A 21,597-nucleotide genomic window follows, 5' to 3' on the forward strand; every position below is an offset into this window, starting at 1 on the left:
TTGTTCCAATGCCACAGGATGATTTGTAAGTTCTAAATGATTTTATTATGCTTTTTAAAGTAGTAGTTGCAATTATAGCATTAGAAATTGAAATTTTACTGTTATCTCTGTGCTTTGCTTCGGAGAATCAGGCTACTAGCAGTTGATGAGGATGGTAGTGGCAGAAGCAGTGGCCTTGGCAGTGGCAATGAGTATTTGAAGCTTTGAATTAAAGTAATTATTTTAGCAATGAAAGGTCTGCATAACATGACCTCTTCTGCTTTTGTTGTTGATTCTATTGTACATAAAATCATTTAGGGAACCTCTTGGTGTGGCATAACCCCAGATTATATTTGCCTAGAAATGTTAAAATGACATAAAATCAACTTATTTGCTGTTATTAAGTTGCCCTTTCTCAATACCACCCTCTGGTTGCAGTGACGTTCAGCATGTTTTTGAAAGAACGACACCCTCACTCTGTCACCCTATAGTGCATATGAGTGTGGCAATGTGGTCTTTTTAGTTCTGCCATTGTCCAGAAGGTTTTTTTAATGTGCTTTCTATTGACCCATCTAGCAGTTCTGTAATTGGTTTTTTTTTTCTGAAGAGAAGTTATGGGCACTCCAGCCATGTACTGCTAATTGTTGGAAACTAAATAAAAGAAGCCATAAACAATAACTTCCTCCCTTTGGTCTCACGTCTTATCCCTTTTTTTGGAATCTACGTTGTGCTCCGTTCTTACATCTTGCAGAAAAAACATTCATTCTGATTATCTAATCATGCCCTAAAGGCCACCAAATGCCTCTTCTGTCTGCCAATCATTGTAAGTGGTATTTTTGTCAACTTTTTAGCTGAGTTGTAATTTTTTTTCCTCTATGTATATGACGTTTTGATGTTCTCTCCAAACCTTTACTCTCACTTGTTTGTAGTTTGCAAGATTTCAGGAAAGATAGCCTTAATTGCAAAATCCCAAATACTTTTTATAGTTATGAAATATTCTACAAAGTACTAGTACTAGTAGACCTGGTCAATGTTGACACTTTAGCATGTTTGCTTGTCCTTGTGTTTTTTAAGCAGTACTGTTGCAAATTCATTAAAATGTTTAGCTATGTCATTGAGGAAACTCCAGGTATGTTTTGTCACTTTAAAAAAAACATTCTGCGTCTTCCTCTGACATATGGGCAGGCAGTATGACATAGTGGTTAAGACTTTCGACTTCAAACCCTGAGTTTGTGGGTATTGATCCTGCTACTGACATTGTGTGGCCATGAGCAAGTCACTTAAACTGCCCTTGCTCCAATTGGAAAATCAAAAGAAATGTAACCAATTACATCATAAATGTTGCGAGTTGCCTTGAATAAATACATCAGCCAATGTAAAATTATAGACCTTTCTCTTTAGTTGAAATAGAGTAAGACACATTACAGGCTGTGCATCATAGTCTATAATAGTGATTACAGCAATATTGCTAACCTAAGTCTCCTCTCTAGTGTGTTTGTGAGCAGTCATGGGACTCCCACAGAGTTACATGAAAGATCCTTAAACCAACAAAATTAACGTGAATAGAAGGGAGTTCATATCTTCCTGCACACCTACCCAGGTTTGCTCTTCATTCATCTAACTTATGTTACTTTCTAATTGATTATTGGATACACTTTTTTTTCATATGTTATGTGTGTATGTGTATATTTATATATAAACTGTGTCGGAGATGTCTGGGGTGGCAACCTGGCCAGGATGCCTAGGATGACCGGAAGAGGGCTTAAGCTCACCTCAGACTACGTGGGGGCGACCACCCTGGTTCCTTTGGAGGCCATGGTTGCAGAGCTTTGAAGCTCTACCCTGTAGGGGCCCATGGTCACCGCCAGGGGGCCACCCTGTGCCTAGAGAGCCCTGTACCTTAGCACTTCTGCCACACCCAGAAGTGCTAGGGGGAAGAGGATCGGGGACACCTGGAGTGCTTCCGGGTACACAGCCGGTACTTCCGCCACACAGGGGCGAGTCGGCGGAAGGTCACTGGAGGACACCTGGAGCACATCTGGGTGCATATAAAAGGGGCCGCCTCCCTTCAGACAATAGCTGGAGTCGGGAGGAGAAAGACAAGGTCTTGGAGGAGAGGCGAAGATGCAGTCTGAAGAAGGAATGAGGTACTGTGTTGTGGCCAGGACTTTTGGGGGTTGCTGCACCTTGTACATAATGGAGTATATAAATAAATGTGTGTTGGGTGACATTAACGTGTCCGCCTGTCTGTGTCCGGGCCGGCTTCCACAACTGTTAAACTGTTGGGTTATTCTATATTTATTGTGATGTATAATTTATTGTGTTGTGTTATATACTGTTGTTCTTTCATGTGCTGGACCTGTTGCCAGAATAGACTCAAGTCTGCAATGGGAAATGGAAACATGGATTATTTTATTCTTATTTAGCTATTATTATAAGATGCCTCACCCTGCAGTAATTATATATGAATTAGTTTACTAGTGTACTGCTTAGAGAATTGTTTGCATAAAATGAATATGAATAAACAAATACCTTCTTGTGTATTTTTTGGCTTATATTTTTTTGCATTTTTTCCAACATTTTGTAAGAATAATAGTAATTTAATTCCAGATTTGCCCAACATGAGAACTGATTGATAAACAAGATCTTTTTTATTTTACATATTTTGCTAGTTGTGATTATTAACTAACGCAAAAATATTGGAAGCATGCCCCACTACTTAAGATGTTAAATATTTAAAGTCTTAAATAGTAGGGCATGCTTCCTATATTTTTGTGTCATTATGATCTCTTACCTCATGTTTTTCTGTTTTGGAGTTTGGAAATTTTATATTAAACTTTTGCATTAGGTTCAGTTCCTTGCCTACATACTACCTGTGTTGAGTTTGACAATGTGTGAACATGAAGGTACCCAGTGATTGACTGGCAGAGTGAACATTGTACCCCTCTGACATTGATGTGGATAAATGGGTTTAAAATGTATGGAATGATGTGTTATATACAAATATTTCTGAAATGTAATGGTTTTGTTTCAGTTTATGCACTCTATTCTTAAATAAATTTATCAATACTTTTCATTTTAGGCAAAAGCCCACAACTCCACTCCATAAGAGAACACATCCAGGAGCTTGTTGATGAAAACAATGACTTGAAAATAATAGTTCATAATCTGAATTTGGAACTAGGTCGATACCAGACTAAGTACAGACCATTGTTAAAGACAGAGGTATTTTTTGTTACTGTTCTCCACTTATTTTCCTACCAACAGTAATAACAGATAGTAATAACATATCTCTTTGTATAACATTTTATCAAATGTCAAAACATTTATTTAGCAGTAAATACTCTTTTTTTATTATAACTCTATGGCCTTTGAGCACACATATGCAACATTGAAAAACTTGTATTTCAATGAATATTAGCCTTCCAATATTAGAGGTCACATTTGACTATATTTAATTTCTTGTCCTATTGTACTTTTCTCTGAAAGTACTTTGCTTAGACCACTTACATAGAATTACATATTAAAAACAGTCCCAGAAAAATACCAAAAACACCAATATGCAACATGTGCATGAATAGATCTGTAATAATTTTGAACTGTATATCTTAAATGCGCTACAGTTGAAAAATGTAGTTGTTATAAATTTATTAAATCAAACATGATTGCTTAGTTTACATTTATTCAAATTTAGTTGGGAGAAAAAGAAACATTCCTGCAAACAATCAACTTTTGAAATGTACTTTGTCATTTTATTAAGCAGAGTCAACAGGGGGGGCTCATCCAGGCTCACTAATTGCATAGCAGTTTGCAGGCAATCTACATACAGCACATATTATTGTTCATTAATATTGAATAGTTATGTCATTGTCTTATATGTTTGTTCCATTGATGTCAAGGTTTTTCCACTTGTCTATGATTTAGTTTAATGGCCATGGAATAGCTTGGTTTCATATGAGACCAAGGTATGGATTTGGGGAAATACAGAAAAAGTGACTAATAACAGATGGTTATGATATTAGTTTTAGATAAATTACTTGCAAATGTTTATGCACTGTAACCAGTAGGACCAGCAGCATTTATAAGGGCAAAATAATGTTTTTTTTCTTATGAGTTTAAATCCTGAGACCTTATACTAGAAGGTAAATTATTTAAAAAATTGAAGATCCTTTAACTTAAGGTCTTTCCTAATGACTTTTTAACTGTATACTTAAGTAGGCCTGTAATCACGGTATATCACATAAGATCACATAAAGTATTGTAAGAGAAAATAATTTTAAATCATTTTGATGTATTTGAAGGAGAACTGTATGATTTTTTTTTTCACTACAGTGTGTTGCATTGTATTATTGTGTGTTCCATATACATTCATACAAACCACATAACCTTAGTTATTTTTTAAATCACACCGACATATGTTGTTACTTCCCCCAATTGACCATTTGTGTTGGTCCTTACTGTGGTCAATATTCTCACCATTTTTTTGCATTTTGCAAATTTTCCAATGCACTTTATGTCTGTGAAATGCGTTCCATCTTCATATTAAAATTCAGGAAAATTTCTCACCATCTCTAAGCTGCCTTTTTTAAAATTTAGTTCGTCATTAGATACGGGGGTCTTCCCAGACTGTCTTAAGACTGCTGTAGTTAAACCATTACTTAAGAAACATAATCTTGACCCCTCGGCTTTTAAAATTTTAGACCGATCTCTAACCTGCCTTTCTTAAGTAAAGTTCTGGAGAAGGCAGACATTATGCAGTTAAATGACCACCTATATAAACATGCTATTCTTGATAAAGTTCAGTCAGGTTTTAGAACAAATCACAGCACAGAAACTGCACTAAAGTAGTAAATGATTTGCGAGTGAATGCAGACAGAGGCCATTTATCTGTACTCATCCTCTTAGATCCGAGTGCTGCATTTGACACCATTGATCATAATATTCTTAGAAACCGCCTTAGTCAATGGGTGGGCCTCTCTGGCAGTATCTTAAATTGGTTTGAATCCTATCTGACAGAGAGAAAATTCTTTGTTTGTTGTGGTAATCACAACTCAAAGACGCATGATATCCAATATGGTGTTCCACAAGGCTCTATCCTAGGTCCGCTGCTCTTCTCAATCTACATGCTTCCATTAGGTCAGATTATCTCAGGGCACAACGTGAGCTACCACAGCTATGCTGATGACACACAGCTGTTCTTATCAATAGCACCTGATGACCCCAATTCTCTTGATTCACTAACACAATGTCTGACTTGTATCTCAGAATGGATGAATAGTAACTCTCTCAAGTTAAATAAAGAGAAAACTGAAATCTTAGTGATTGGCAATAATGGATAACAATGAGGCTATTAGAAATAAACTGGATATATTAGAATTAAAAGTCAAGACGGAGGTAAAAAGCTTGTTGTTGACTGTAATCTGAATTTTAAATCGCATATTAATCAGATCACTAGGACAGCATTTTTTCACTTAAGAAACAAAGCTAAAGTTAGACCTCTTATATCACTGAAAGATGCTGAGAAATTAGTTCACGTGTTTGTTTTCAGTCAACTAGATTACTGTAACGCACTCCTCTCAGGACTAACCAAAAAAGACATAAATCATTTGCAACTAGTGCAGAATGCAGCTGCTAGAATCCTAACTAGGAAAAGAAAATCCGAGCACATCTCTTCAGTTTTGATGTCACTACACTGGTTACCTGTGTCATTCAGGATTGACTTTAAAATCTGCTTATGGTTTATAAAGCCTTAAATAATCTCGCCCCATCTTATATATCGGAATGTCTGACACCTTCTAGTGCTCACATTCTCTCTAGAGCACTATGACATTGTTTACAGTGTGGACCACCAAGCAGTTTCTGAAAGGAAATGCCCCTTATGTGTTGATCCTATACAAATAACAGAGTGTGGGATTCTCTCTAGAGCACTATTACACTACTTAGTATTAGTATATTTGGACTTAATAGGTAGAGTACACCTATGAGAAAGGTAAGTGGGTGATATGTTCCAAAGGTCAGAGAATATGTTGAGGCATCAAGTGAAACTGTATTAAATGGAGTCATTTCAGGTGTGTATTAAACATGCATCAGGACAAAACAGTCAGAAAATAGGGAAAACAGCATTCATCTAGAGGTGAGAAAGTGTTGCAACAAACAAAGCAGAGCCAAGTATCCATTATAATTTAAATCTTAAAATTAACCCCCCTTCTAAGTCCATTATGATCAGTTAATGTAAAAAGTGCTGGAAGAAATGGAGTACTATAGCTGTGCTACAGTAACTGAATGTTTAAAATCTGTACAGAGCCAAACAGAATGGTTAAGGCCCAAATGTGAGGAAAGGCACCATACACCATGAGTGTGTAAATGTTAATCATTCTGGTGTATGAGAAAAGTGCTTTGTATGATCTTGTAAGTTAAGGTGTATTAGCCTAAATGAGCCTACCAAATTACAATGTAGACCTTAAAGCTGATGAAGATCAGGATGTTTAAGATGAGGAGTCCTCATTCTGTGTAGGTACAACTTGACCGTGGATTGTGTGGACTCATGCTGGCTGTCCTGGATGATTCACAACAGTGTGGGAGGTGAGAAATACTTGCAGAGAGCCCTTCTAACATAGTGCCAAGGCATTCTTTCATTGATGCACTTTAAAGTAGACAAAATGGATAGAAGGGGTGAGCAGATTCCATTAAAGCAGGTGGCAGTGCAGATTCAACCTGAGAGTAAGCAGAATTGAAAGAAGGCAATACAGTAAATATGGATGCTTTCAGTCAAAGAATGCATGTCCATATGTTTTCAAGTTAAAAGATCAGTTGCAGGTTGTTGAATAGGTTTCTAGTTAAACTTTCATGAAGAAATAGGATTACCTGTTTCTGCAGATAGCGCTAAAGGGAATATGCGGGCTACAAGTCAGCTATCTTTGGGGCGCTATTGACCCTCAGTGTGAGGTGCACATCTGACATCTATTCAGACCTACATTTCTTCATCATTTGCTTCATTTTGCATAGTAATTAATTGATTGAGATTCACCTGGGTAGTTGAAAGAGGACACTGTTGTACTGAAGGACTGCATGCAGCCTATTTAGCATGGATGTCTGATAAAACTTTTCCTCTGGTCACTATGTCATGTCCTTTAGTATGAACCTGACATTTTATTATAATTAGTGCAGACTACAACTGTAGTGCTTCAGGCAAATTTGAAATTAGCATGCTGTGTCAAATAAGAGATCCAGAGGAAGTTAGAACACTACAGTGCTTCTGAAGAGCCCTATTTCAAAAAAAATATACTGTTTCAGTGCATATGGCATAACGTGACTAAATGTTTCCATTTACATAACAGCTGGAGGAGCCATCCACAAATAGCTCTAAGTCAGTATTTTGCAGTGGTGTATCTCAGAGATCTGCACATGTATTAATGTGAGAAATCACTTGTTCACAATCCATGAGATTTCTCGTCCAATTCCCCATTAAACCACAAAGGTTAAAGAGTGACTGGATTTAACATATGAACACATAAAATTGACCATCATTAGTGAAAATGGAAGCTACAGGGTGTGGAAATAGAGGTGTGAGATTATGCCCTAGCAGTAGAAGCTATGCGGCTCGTAAAGACAGACGTTCTGCTACTACAGCTTTAATACATGCTGGAATAGCTCTAGCCAATGGAGTTTAAACATTTGAATAATAACCAATCGGACAATATTTGAAACAATGTTCCTGAGAAAGTACAGCTTGTGAAAACCCCTATGTAGTGACTCATATTGCCAGAAAGGTCATGCCATGACCCCAGTTTTTTACTTTGGTTTGGCATAACAATACTGTGTGTTCTTTTTTTCAGCTATAGTTTAAAGTAATTTTAAACTGCTCTCTTCACATGCTTTAAGAGAAAGAGATCAAAGCAAAAGATTATCATTATACATTATTAATGCTGAATCTGCAAATTCTACTCTATCAAGATCATGTTTGAGACTTTTTTTTATATTAAGCCAGAAAGTCTTGTTTTCCTTATTGTAAGATTTATTGACTTATTTATTGATTTATTGACTTAAGAAATTTGTATTTAATATTATTTAGCTAATTTTAAGAAATCTTGAATTTTTTTTGCCAAGCAAAACACCTCCCATTTCGGGTTTTTACCTGGTTTTAGTATTTCCATTTTTTCAGTGCATTGGGTTTCTTGAACATAAAAGCAAATAAATAATAGCTATCAGAGTATTGTGGAACTGAAACAAATGCAGTACATAAATCTTTGACCACATGAAACATTGCCTTTGGTGGTATAAATGCTAAAATAGTGGAATGGATGCAAACTAACGGTAACCATGGAATAACAAATGTATTAACTGCTCATAAATCTTATTTAAATCCACAGGCACCTGTTTGTGCTTTCTTTATATGGATGACAGGAGTATAACTAGGATTTGTGTGTGATTTTATAATGACCTGCTGTAATAAAGCTCTTAAGATATGTTCTTATGCTTCAGGTTTCAGAGGATATTGGGGAACACAAGGAAGGGATTAAGAGTGTAACAAAAAGCGGTAATTAATGTCTTGTCAATTATTAGCTCTTTGCTATACAATTAATTTTTGTATAGCCCAAAATCACACAAGGAGTGCTGCAATTGGCTTTAACAGGCCCTGCCTTTTGACAGCTCCCCATCCTTGACTCTCTAATAAAGCAAGGAAAAACTCCCCAAAAAACCTTATAGGAGGAAATCCTGGAAAATGCAGTTCAAAGAGAGACCCCTTTCCAGGTTGGGAGTGCAGTGGGTGTCAAAAAAGGGGGTACAATACAAGGTGCCTTTAGGTGTCTCTAAAGTGCCAAAAATTTGAAACACATACAATTCAAAGTATTGTATTCCTGATTTAATATTTTTTTAACCTTAACTAAGTTAAACCTCTGGGGGTTCTAAATAGATTTTAGATGACATCATCATTTATAAAGAAAGTCTGACAGATGTTCCTGTGGAAGCAACCCCTATTACAGTGAAATGTTTATTTGACAGTGGAGTCATTTTAAAATTGGCTGCCTTAGTAGTAGATTAGTATATCTAATTAAACTAAGTATTATAGAACTTGGGGCACCACGGTGGCACAGTGGGTAGCAGTGCTGCCTTGCAGTTAGGAGACCTGGGTTTGCTTCCCGGCCCTCCCTGCATGGAGTTTGCATGTTTTCCCCGTGTCTGCGTGGGTTTCCTCTGGATGCTCCGGTTTTCTCCCACAGTCCAAAGACATGCAGGTTAGGTGCATTGGCAATTCTAAATTGTCCCTAGTGTGTGCTTGGTGTGTGGGTGTGTGTGTGCGCCCTGCGGTGGGCTGGTGCCCTGCCCGGGGTTTGTTTCCTGCCTTGCACTCTGTGTTGACTGGGATTGGCTCCAGCAGACCCCCGTGACCCTGTAGTTAGGATATAGCATGCTGGATAATGGATGGATGGATTATAGAACTTGTGGCAAAAATGTAAAATGATATTCTTACAACATCTGCACTTTTCAGAACATCATTATGTCATCACCACATCATATGATTCTAGATTACCCAATTTTTTATGTGTCATGGGAAGATATTGGTGCTCACAGGGTTCTTATAGCTTTACCTTTCCAATGAAATGTATCAATTACTTCAGAATATGGATGCTGAGCTTTTGATGTTAAATACAGTTTCTTAGATTTAAGAACCCAGCAACTAAGATGTGATTTGAGTATTCTGATTGTGTAAAATGTAACAAATTAAAACTGAGAATTAATGGAAGATGTTTCTTCATGCCTTATGTTCAAACTATTTACTGTTTGTGTTTTAGTTGGATGTGAAATGCATATCTCCTTTGATTTTGGCATATGAAGACAGACTTAAAGAAAAGCATTCACAACTTCAAGACTATGAAGTAAGTTAGAAGAAATATTTTGATGACTTTTTACCATTGTTATTTTTTATTAGCACCCTGTCCAGCCTTGCCCCTTGTCATACATTTAACATATTTGGAAATGACGAACTGACCATAATTCATGTAGGATAAAATATTTTATAAACAGTATCTTAAATGACAATAAAAGCAACGTTTTTTTTTTCTGTTTGTTAAATAATACTCCTAATATTTGACTTGTGTGTTCTATTTTATATATATATATATCATTAACTGAATAAATTTTGTGACCAAGAGTACTGTATAATTAAAGTATATTCTACAATTTATACAGAAAACTAGCGTTACTTTTAATTTTAGCGAAAAGTTGTGGGAAGCAAAATGTAGGCATATGATAAGAAATCTTGATAAGTAGATGACTAGTTCTATAGAATAACACAGTAAGGGGCAGCCAGGGATTGGGGGAGGTACATGACACAAAACAATCGGCCTACAAAGGTTCAGTAGAAGAAATTATGGACCAAGTGTAAGACCACTCTAGAAAAGGGGTTTGTTAGATTTATTTTTCCTTTGAATCATCAACTAAACAGATTGATCAGAATAACAGTGTGTTTAACAGAGTATTGAATTCTGTTATGCAAATAGACATGCAAATGCTAGTAAGTCAGGGAAACTATATAAATATAAAATAAAATCAAGAGTTAAGAAGAAGCGCTTTTATCTATTAAAATATTTGTCTTTAAGCTCAGAAAAATTAATTAGCATGTACAGTGCATCCGGAAAGTATTCACAGCGCATCACTTTTTCCACATTTTGTTATGTTACAGCCTTATTCCTAAATGGATTAAATTAATTTTTTCCTCAGAATTCTACACACAACACCCCATAATGACAACATGAAAAAAGTTTACTTGAGATTTTTGCAAATTTATTAAAAATAAAAAAATTGAGAAAGCACATGTACATAAGTATTCACAGCCTTTGCCATGAAGCTCAAAATTGAGCTCAGGTGCATCCTGTTTCCCCTGATCATTCTCTGGTCTGATGAGACAAAGATTGAACTCTTTGGTGTGAATGCCAGGTGTCACGTTTGGAGGAAACCAGGCACCGCTCATCACCAGGCCAATACTATCCCTACAGAGAAGCATGGTGGTGGCAGCATCATGCTGTGGGGATGTTTTTCAGCAGCAGGAACTGGGAGACTAGTCAGGATAAAGGGAAAGATGACTGCAGCAATGTACAGAGACATCCTGGATGAAAACCTGCTCCGGAGCGCTTTTGACCTCAGACTGGTGGGACGGTTCATCTTTCAGCAGGACAACGACCGTAAGCACACAGCCAAGATATCAAAGGAGTGGCTTCAGGACAACTCTGTGAATGTCCTTGAGTGGCCCAGGCAGAGCCCTGACTTGAATCCGATTGAACATCTCTGGAGAGATCTTAAAATGGCTGTGCACCGATGCTTCCCATCCAACTTGATGGAGCTTGAGAGGTGCTGCAAAGAGGAATGGACGAAACTGGCCAAGGATAAGTTTGCCAAGTTTGTGGCTTCATATTCAAAAACACTTGAGGCTGTAATTGCTGCCAAAGGTGCATCGACAAACTATTGAGCAAAGGCTGTGAATACTTATGTACTTGTGATTTCTTAGTTTTTTTATTTTTAATAAATTTGCAATACCTCAAGTAAACTTTTTTCACGTTGTCATTATGGGGTGTTGTGTGTAGAATTCTGAGGAAAAAATTAATTTAATCCATTTTGGAATAATGCTGTTACATAAAAAAATGTGGAAAAAGTGATGCGCTGTGAATACTTTCCGAATGCACTGTATATGCTTGTGGAAAGATAAATAGGGGCGTTTGGGCACTTTGTTGCTTAACTTGTATCTCATAAATAATGTAAAATAACTTTAGGATGGCAGGGTTTAAGACCTAGAGCAGCTTTTCAGTTGTTCAAATAGTTGTTCAAAAATTACAACTATTGTAATTAAATTACAATAATTGTACAACTATTGTAGTATGGGCTCATGTTGAAAAAGGAGCTGAGCCATTTACCAGTCGATTTACATTCCTGCCCTCACCTATGGTCATGAGCTAGGGGTAGCGACCGAAAGAACGAAATCGTGAATACAAGCGGCTGAAATGAGTTTCCTCCGCAGGGTGTCTGGGCTTTCCCTTAAAGATAGGGTGTGAAGCTCAGTCATCCAGGCGAGGCTCAAAGTAGAGCTGCTGCTCCTCTGCATCAAGAGGAGTCAGATGAGGTGGCTCAGGCATCTGATCAGAATGCCTCCTGGATGCCTCCCTGATGTCTAGCCGGGAGGAGGCCCCGGGGAAGACCCAGGACACGCTGGAGGGACTATGTCTCCCGGATGGCCTGGGAATGCCTCGGGATTCCCCCGGAAGAACTAGAAGAAGTGGCCCCCGCGACCCGATCTCGGATAAGCGGAAGAGGATGTATGTAGCAGTGAAGTAAAAGTGGTAATTACTGTTGCAGCTGTGTTTGATGAAGGTTTCCTAATGGTTCAAAATAGTTCAAATGCAGTTACCAGTCAGGCATTCCAGCATTAGTATGACTCACCGTACAAAAAATACAATCCACAGTCTAAGTGTCTTTGTTTTTAAAGATTTTAGTGAAATTCAAAGCAAAGAATTCACATAGAAAATAAAGAAAAAAGGTGATACACACAAAAAAGAAATGGGGGGAAAAAGGAACCTTATGATCTTATGCTTTAAATATCTAGGTTATGTTCATTAAGGTTTCTACAGTATATATATCAAGGGTCCTCAATCACAGTCCTGAAGGGCCACAGTGGCTGCAGGTTTTTGTTCTAAACCAGTTGTTTTCTTGGAAAGCTATTCTTACCAAGAATTTAATTTCATGCCTTGTTAGTGCTTTAACTCTGCTATGTCAGGTAATTCTCATATCCTAGATTTTCTTCCCCTTTCTAAGCTGTCATCCAAATGATTTGAAGACTAAAATGGATGAGTAATTCTCAATCCTTCACTTTTTTCTCTTCACTTTCCTTCCAAGTATTTAATTAAACCCACTGATTCCTCTAACAAAACAGCTCTTTATCTGCCCTCAGAGACCTTGCAACCATCCTTCTCAGTTCCTGGTATAGACCGGAGTTGCCATCAAGCTGTGTGCTGCAACTTCTCTCAATAATATCCAGGATACCCTGTGAGACGAAATACCTTCTTCTGTAAACACCGGCAACATCAATCCATCTTTCAGGGTCTTGTCATGGAAAGTGTCCCACGTTATATTAGGATTTGCACCCAAGACTGCCAGTTCCTCACACAAACTGCATGGAAACTCACTAAAAACAGCCTGATCTTAGAGTATGGTTAAGTTGGGCTACATTCTTCTAGTATGTGGTAGCCTACTGGACCTAAGCTGGATCTTCAGAGTAGCAACAACAAGTCTGTGGTCAGAATTCACAAATTGGGCAGTTCTGCAGGAGCCTTCACCGGCTGCCCCCGTGGATATGATCAGTCTCCTTCACCACACCGCCGGTATTATAGTACCAAATCCAAAGATCTGGTTCAGAGTGCTTGAACCAGGATCCAGCCATACATAGCCCCTGACCTTATGTAGATTCAAGGAATACACAGCCAACTTTCACCACGGTTGCCAGACCCATGGAGATCAACACATTCCGCATAGCCAGCACTGTCACTGCCAGTGCAGAAAGGAGTCCTGTCTCTCATTCCGGAGCTGCATAAGTTTTTACAACGGCTGGAGTGCTAATTGATATTCAGTATTGCACCGAAAATACTTTTGACTACAATCTTTCACTTAATTTATAACTCATACCCTGTAATCTTGGATTAATTTAATGAATGTAATTTTACTGTGATGTCCTTTTTAAAGCTACAATTGTGGCCTGAAAAGTGCATTATGATTTTAGCAAAACATCTCTTCACTTTATCTTACCAGAATATTGGCCTCTTTATTTGCATCAGTACACTTCCTTGTAGTAGAAAGTTTGGAATACATACGAACCCTGTAGTATTTTCATAATTATATTTTATAACTACAGTTCTTATATATGTGTCAGAGACTGTACAGTACCTACTAATTCAGCTCATTTATTGTTTTGCTTTTTTATTATTTTTTTCCATAAGTTATGTAAATTAAAAAGATCAGTGTTCTTTGCATTGATCCTTTTAGGAAGCAACTTTTGCAGAGTACTGATTTGATTATTGGGTGCATTAACTAAAATAAACTTCTTTTTGGCACTATTATTAAATAATGGTGCATAAGCAGATAGCTTTTGGGCATTTTATAGGCAATCACAATTTGCAGTAATTTCTGATAAAAGTAATAAATGTGAGAACTCTAAGAATAAAATATATAAGCAGATATTTATGGCTAGTCACTAGTTTTAAACTTTTTCTAATCATTACACTAAAATTTAGATAAAATGAAATTTTCATTTTTTCCTATAGCTTATGTCAAGAACTGATTAAAAAAAGGTTACAAACAGATTATACATTGGTAGATTACAAAGTTAAACAAAGAAGGTTTAGTATTAAGCAAGGCTGTTTTAATTCACTATACTATTTTTGTTTTACAGTTGTGCTGCAATTCTTTAAATATAATTAAAGATAAAGTCATGTTGCAGTATTGTGTATAATTTTGATATTTTATGAAATTAGGCATTTAGAGTACACCCCCACACTTTCTCTAACATGGATTGCACTTGAGTTGAATACATTGACAACATTGGATTATTGCAGATGTTGGGGGTGAGTGGTTAGGTGTGAAGGTTTTATTTGAATGAAGCTAACACGTTGAGATTGCTTAACAAGTCAACATACTAAAAAATGAAATTTTCAGTACAATTCAAACCTATCTTAAATATGTTAAATTAAGACTTTTACCTGAATATAGACATTTTTTATTTCACTGCTGCTAATCATAGTTGAGGATCTACAGTATTTCTGGAGCAACATTTAAGGATATTTATATGCTTTCTTAGCCTATGAAAAGAGGGCAGTGTTGGTAACATAGTTGTTACTTATGTGGACGAAGGTTCAAACAAATAGCAGGCAGACACCAATTCTAATAAGCAGAATCTTTTATTTCTGACCTCTTGGTGAGCAGAGTGGCTTTTCCTTACAGAGAGAAAATGCAAGGAAAGGCCCCCGACAAGGGGGGTTCAGCTGCATTTATAACAAAATCTTCAAAGAGAATGATGAAAAAAAATAGAGCAGTACCATTCAAGGCCATAAAACATTCTATACAAAAATCTGCTGATTACAACGGAAGCATAAATTCTAGTCTTATATTTGGAATGAAGCTTATCAGAAAACCTGCCATGGCCACTGCTGAAACAGCAGGGAAGAGTCAAAAACTGCATTCCACACCAGCAGCTCTACCCTAATAAGCACACTTATTTGTATCTGTTATAATAATACCATGGCATACAGAGAACATGCAGATTTTCATACAGAAGCTAGCAATAGATTTTAACTTCCATTCCACATTCCCCCCTTTTTAAACTTAAAAGTTTAAATAATTAGAGAGTTAAGCTAAACAGTCCAGGTCGAAAGAAGACTGGGAAGAGAATTGGGCCTGGGAAAGAAGATGCATGCGTTCTGCGTGGAGGAAATAAGCTTTAGTTATTGAGGCAGTGAAAAACTTCTGGATAAAATAACGGATTAACGGAATAAGACAACAGCAAATCAAAAGAATAACAGTTAAAGCAACTAAAAGGGAAACAAAAATGGATTTGAACCATTGGCCCCAAGAGCCAAAAGTGGATATAAACCATTCATCAAGAGGGGTATCGATGCCTGAGTTTTCAGCCAATTCTAGGGAGAGCGGTCAGACCAGCGAGGGCACGGGTAATGGAACCATCAGGGGCAGTATTATTCGGGATGTACGTACAGCAAGCATCTCCAAACATAGCACAAACACCACCTTTTTCAGCTAGAAGCATATCTAGTGCTAGGCGATTTTGCCAGGTCATAAGGGAGGTTTTATCTAATTGCTCATGTATTCCTTCAACAGCTTCTTTAGTAAAATTCAGGAAACGCTGTTGATTGTAATATAGATAATTTATCCAATCCACATTTTTATTGATAGTGATTATGGGAAAAAGGGATTCAATACCAGCAGCTACTTGATCTCTTGCTTTAAATTTGTTAGGGACACCTCTAGGCACACCTATTGAGTCAATATACACACCTGGACCATGTAATGAGAAATTTGCAACAGATGCTAAGGATCTACGAACACGATGTAAATGGGGAGAGGATGGAGGTTGTTGGCCATGAAGGGGAAGGAGACGGAAAGGCATGACCAATTCTACAAGGGCACAGGTACCAGTCCATTCAGGTGGGAGTATGTCCAGTAATTTAGATCTTCGGCACATCCACCAGACATCCGCACGGCGGTGGCGTGGGAGGTGAACCAACTAAGGGAAATGTTATTGGGGAAAAAGGTAGAGGCATTGATAGAGACGTTGTAAGTAAAGGAGCACCAGGGGGAGGGAAGGGAGCCAAGGAAAACGGCATTCTTCTTAGGGGCGGCTCGAGTGAAACAAGTGTAATTGCCAATATAGGGACGGAACATAGGGGGAGTCATAGGTTGAATTGGGGGAAAAAGGGTATGCAAGGTATGACATTTGGGATTCGTTGGAGGGAAAGCGGTAGTAAATAGGTAAAGCAAGCAAGGAAGGCCAGTGGGGTCTGAGGGATCAGTTAAGGGAAATGGGGTAGTGGCAAGGTGAGGGCGTGCAGTGGCACATGCATAACAGTTGGATTGGTTTATCTGTCATGCAGAATAGAGGACCCACTGCAGCCATCGGTTCTGGTCACCGTATCCAGTTTCTATGGAGAATGTAGAGGAAAGGGTGGTGACATTTAGAGAAATAATCGGTTGTGCGGGTAAGTCGTCAGGAGGAGGTGTAGCAGAGATGTTTGAGCTAAGTGAGATAAAAGCTGGTTGTGTCTCTGTTACCTGTATAATAAATTTTCCAAGGAGATCTGCGCCAGAAACATGGGCCCCTAATATATAGATTCCTTTATCATGATATGAGGGATCTTTTATAGTGATAATCAAAGGATTACAAGTTTCTACCTTACATTCATGAATTGGGGTAAACCTTGATTTAATTATAGAAAACCTTGTTTTTAAATCATGTTCCTGGGCTTCCCACGGATTATACCCCCAGTCCTGGTCGCCAGTGTTTGCAAACACATCACTCCAGCTTGAACATTCAGATAGACTGGAGGAGGAATTCAAATAAGTTTTGTACCTGGGTCGAGTCACACAAACATATTTTTCAGACAATCTCCATTTGTCTTGTCCACTGGACCCACAGGGAGCAATGGAACAAAAGTCAATCTGGAACGAGGCAGTTTTCCCTATTTGGAAAGTTAACGTGGGAAAGTCCCCATGTATTTGCTTCAATTGGTGAGCCTGATGGTCACCACCTGTTTGTCCTTGTCCTAAAGTCAGATGGATAGAAAAGATTAGGACTAGCAAAGCTATGAATGCCATTTTTTGCAATGCGACGCGTGAATCCAGGCGGAAACCCTAACCCTTCGACTTTAACGGCGTGAGGTGTGGATAGCAGCACTTGGAATGGTCCCCTCCAGCGAGGTTGATGCCAGTGCTTCCTTCGGGTGTCTCTGACCAGTATCCAGGTTCCCAAGGGAATCTGTGACTCCGTTGGTGGAGGACTAGTTCGCCAAGCCTGGTTAACCTGCTCGTGGACCTCCTTCAGGGATGCTCGGAGACCTGTAAGACTGGAAAAAGATCATTGTCCACAGTATGCAGATTGACATTGCCAATGACCATGCCAACAGGCATGGGCCGTCCAGTCAGAATTTCAAAAGGCGACAGTCCCAACTGCCAGTGTGTCCTCCCTCTCAATCCCATTAAGGCCAGAGGTAAAGCATCAGGCCAGGTTAAATTCGTCTGCTCACAGATCTTAGCCAATTTAGATTTCAGGGTGCCATTGCACCTTTCTACTATACCTCCGCTTTGAGGGTGGTACTTGCAATAGTGATGCACATTTATCTGGAGCCAAGTGGTCAATTCATTTATTACAGAGTTCACAAAATGGGTACCATTATCAGTCTGCAATTTTGTGGTATTCCCCATCTTGGAATGATTTCTTTTATCAAGGCTTTTGCCACAGTTTTTGCATCTGCATGTTTGGAAGGGAAAGCTTCCACCCATCGGGAGAACACATCGACAATTACCAAGCAGTAACGGTACCCTTTAGATGGTGTTAGTTCAATGAAGTCCATTTGAAGATGTTCGAATGGACCCATTGGGTTAGTTGTGATGGCGGGACTTGCCTGAGTACCTTTACCTATGTTAAATTTTTGACATAGTGCACAGCGTCTGCAGAATTGCTCTGCATACGTAAAGAAGCCTACGGCTTCCCAATGTCTCTCGACATCTTGAATCATGGCATCCTTTCCGGCGTGGTCCAGGCCATGTGCAATTTTTACCATACCTGGAAAAGAATCTTTTGGAAGGAAAGGTTTGTTATTTTGCTTGTGAGTCCAGACCCCATCAGAGAGGATCCTTCTTGGACCATTTTCTCTTTTCTCTGTCCGTGGCTGCACTCTGTAAAGAGATTATTTGATTATCAGGTCTTTGTCATCTTTCTGTTAAAATAAAAAAATTGGTGTGTTATTGTAGGCAGCCTGTTTAGCAAAGTAATCAGCCAGGTTGTTTCCTTTGCTGACAGGATCTTGTTTCCCAGTGTGGGCCTGGCATTTAACTATTGCCAGTCTTGATGGTTTTATTATAGCTTCGAGGAGGGATTTGACTAATTTCTGATGTTGGATGGGCTTACCAGTACTGGTTTTAAATCCCTTAATTTCCACAATGCTCCATGATCATGGCAGACTCCAAAAGCATACCTGGAATCTGTATAAATGGTTCAATTGTGACATTAGACAAAGTACAGAGTACGTTTTGATAGTGTATTGCCCTAGCAGTAGTGAGATGTGAAGTTTTGGCCTGTACTAAAATGGAGTGTACAGCGTGAGGCACCTTTACTGTTAGGGGGCTCATGAGCACTATATCTGTACTGGCTAGCATGGCTTCTGTTGTGGCTGCTACTGCTCTGAGACAGGTTGGAAGTCCCTTAGCCACTGGATCCAATTTTTTTCGAAAAATAGGCTATTGGCCTTTGTTTTCTCCATGGAGCTGTGTTAGTACTGAACTCATATATCTCCCCTTTTCGTCCACGAACAAAGTGAATGGACGAGAATAGTCAAGGAGCTCTAACGCTGGCGCAGAGAATAGTGCACTTTTTAAATCACACAGAGCCTTCTCAGCCTGCTCATTCCACTGTATGCAGCCAGAAAGAGGAAGGTCAGCAGTGTTAGCTAGACTTTGCAAAGGCTGTGCTCTTTCAGAAAAATTTAAAATCCATTGTCGACAGTAACCTAAAATGCCCAATACAGACATAACCTGTTGTTTTGTGACCGGTCTGGGCAGGTTTTGAATAGTGGTTATGCGGTCTTTTGACAGAGCTCTGGTACCACAAGTGATGTCATGCCCCAAATATTTGACAGTGGTTTGAACTAGCTGCAGCTTGGCCTTAGAAACCTTGTGCCCATTTTCTGCAAGATACTTGAGCAATAATTTGTATCTTGTGTGCATGCTTCTCTGTTTCACTACAGAGTAATAAATCGTCGACGTACTGTATCAATGCACTTCCCCTGTCAGGCCAGAAGCCTTCCAGGTTTTGAGCAAGCGTTTGGCCGTATACACAAGGAGCCTCTGTATAACCTTGTGGCATAACGGTCCATGTCCAACGGCGGTTTTGAAAAGTAAAAGCAAACCAAACTGAGAATCAGAATGTACAGGAATAGAAAAGAAAGCATTTGCTAAGTCAATAACTGAGAAATAACGTGCAGATGGAGGGATTGTAGACAGAATAGTGGAAGGATTAGGCACAATCGGTGCTCTAGGAAAGATAGCAGAATTGACTTGTCTGAGGTCTTGGACAAAGCGCCAAGAGCCATCAGCTTTCTTTACTGGCAAGATAGGAGAGTTTACAGGAGAATATTTAATAGGAATTATAGCCCCCCTTTTAACGAGCTCTTTATGTACAGCAGCAATTCCGAGTTCAGCCTCGGGAGAGAGGATATTGCGCACGGCGAGGACGGAAGGAGGATTTTGGAAAGATTACTAGAGGTTCACAATTTGCTATTCTGCCAAAATCATTTTTCCCTTGAGACCACAGTGTGTCAGGAATCGAAGAGAGCCATGGAATGCTATCAGTTTGCAATGAACATAAAGAGAGAGACGGGTGACACAGGGAACGAACAACTGGCAGATCAATCTGAATTAGTACTTTAGTAACTAGATGGTCTGAGGTGTCAAAAATACCTGGTGCAACGTACAGCCAATCAGTTCTATTTAGACATTTTTTTAATCCAGTCCCCAATTTCAACCCAGTGAACGGTGTCAGATTTAGCCAGAGAGACATGGGGCACTGAACCACCTAGATAGAAAATACTTTGTGAGCATGTGAGGTGAACTGACGCAGCAGCTTTAGAAGATGAAACAAAAATACATGGAATGTACAAAGTTTCAGGGCATGTGCTGGAGGAAAGAAAAGATTCTAACCAAGGAGTGTCTACTTCAGCCGGGAAATATTGGGCAGTACAATGCAGGGTGTCCGGGACTTGTAAGTGAGGAAATAGGCATGAGGGGAAAGAATGAAGGGCTTTCATGAGGAGGGTGTGTGGTGAGATGTCAAGGGTCCATGCAGCAAAAGAGGGCTTGGGGTGTGTAGTTTGGCATAGGAGCTTAGGAATGGAGCAGTAAAATCCTTGTTTAGTTAAAGAAATTGAGACTGACAATTTAGTCATAAGATCCCTTCCCAGCAAGTTCACAGGGCACAAATGATTTAACAGGAAGCGATGGGTTAATGGAGAGCTGTCGGTGCTGAGTTGCACTTGCAGAGGCTTTGAAACTAGTAGCGTGTGTGGTTGTCCTGAAGCAGTGAGAACCTTCACAGTTTCTTTCGAGGCAGGGACCCCCAACAGCGATAAAGTGGAGCGCGTGGCTCCTGTGTCCACAAGAAAGACAGTTTCTTTGCCGTTTACTATTAAAGTCAATAAAGGATCAGTATCGGCATGACGAGTAAGCAAAAGAAACTGGAAAAAGTGGCTGATGGTCCCTGCTAATTCCTAGGACCAAGGAATGTCATTGGGCTCAGGGAGAGGGGGTGGCGGAGGGCGCTTGTGTGGGCAGTTGCGTCTGAAATGTCTAAGTTCACCGCTGCCGTAACAGGCATATGACGCTGGCGTCTGCTCCGAAGGGTCAGGCATCTGAGCAAAAGGATTATTAGGGCTTGATAATTGGAACCCTCGTCCTCTCCTCGCCCTCGCCTTCCAAAGAAATTTCTGTCCTCTCCCCTAGTCGGATCAGTTCCACCAGTATAGTAATTTATTTGTGCAGCCAACAGTTTGGTCTGTGTGTCTGACTCTTTTAATTTAGTCTGTCTCTCAGCATGCTCTGCATGACGCTTGACTTCCTCGAACGTAGCGCTTTCCCAGCCTATGCAAGACAAGAGACCTTTGCTCTGAATATCACTTCTCAGTCACGAGACAAAAGGAGGCACTGCAGCACGAATTCTATCATTTTCATTGTCTAGCCCAGAGTGATTAGCCATCAGATCTTGCATCCGGTGAGCCCATTCATCCACTGTCTCGTCTTTTCTCTGCTTAGCGGCTGAAATTTGTGACCAGTCTGTGCCCTTTTTATATTTTTCTG

At 39.2% G+C, this 21,597-nt stretch overlaps 1 protein-coding gene across 1 annotated transcript in view; it reads left to right on the forward strand.

The window, feature by feature from the left end:
- Positions 1 to 21,597, forward strand: part of cep89 (centrosomal protein 89) — a 440,613-nt gene that overhangs the window by 139,531 nt on the left and 279,485 nt on the right. The window contains exons 8-9 of the mRNA XM_039762400.1: positions 3,062 to 3,204; positions 9,774 to 9,857. Of these exons, the coding sequence (XP_039618334.1) occupies positions 3,062 to 3,204; positions 9,774 to 9,857 (227 nt within the window). The remainder of the gene's footprint in view (positions 1 to 3,061; positions 3,205 to 9,773; positions 9,858 to 21,597) is intronic.

The sequence above is a fragment of the Polypterus senegalus genome, chromosome 9 (assembly GCF_016835505.1).
Source record: "Polypterus senegalus isolate Bchr_013 chromosome 9, ASM1683550v1, whole genome shotgun sequence".
Taxonomy (NCBI): domain Eukaryota; kingdom Metazoa; phylum Chordata; class Cladistia; order Polypteriformes; family Polypteridae; genus Polypterus; species Polypterus senegalus.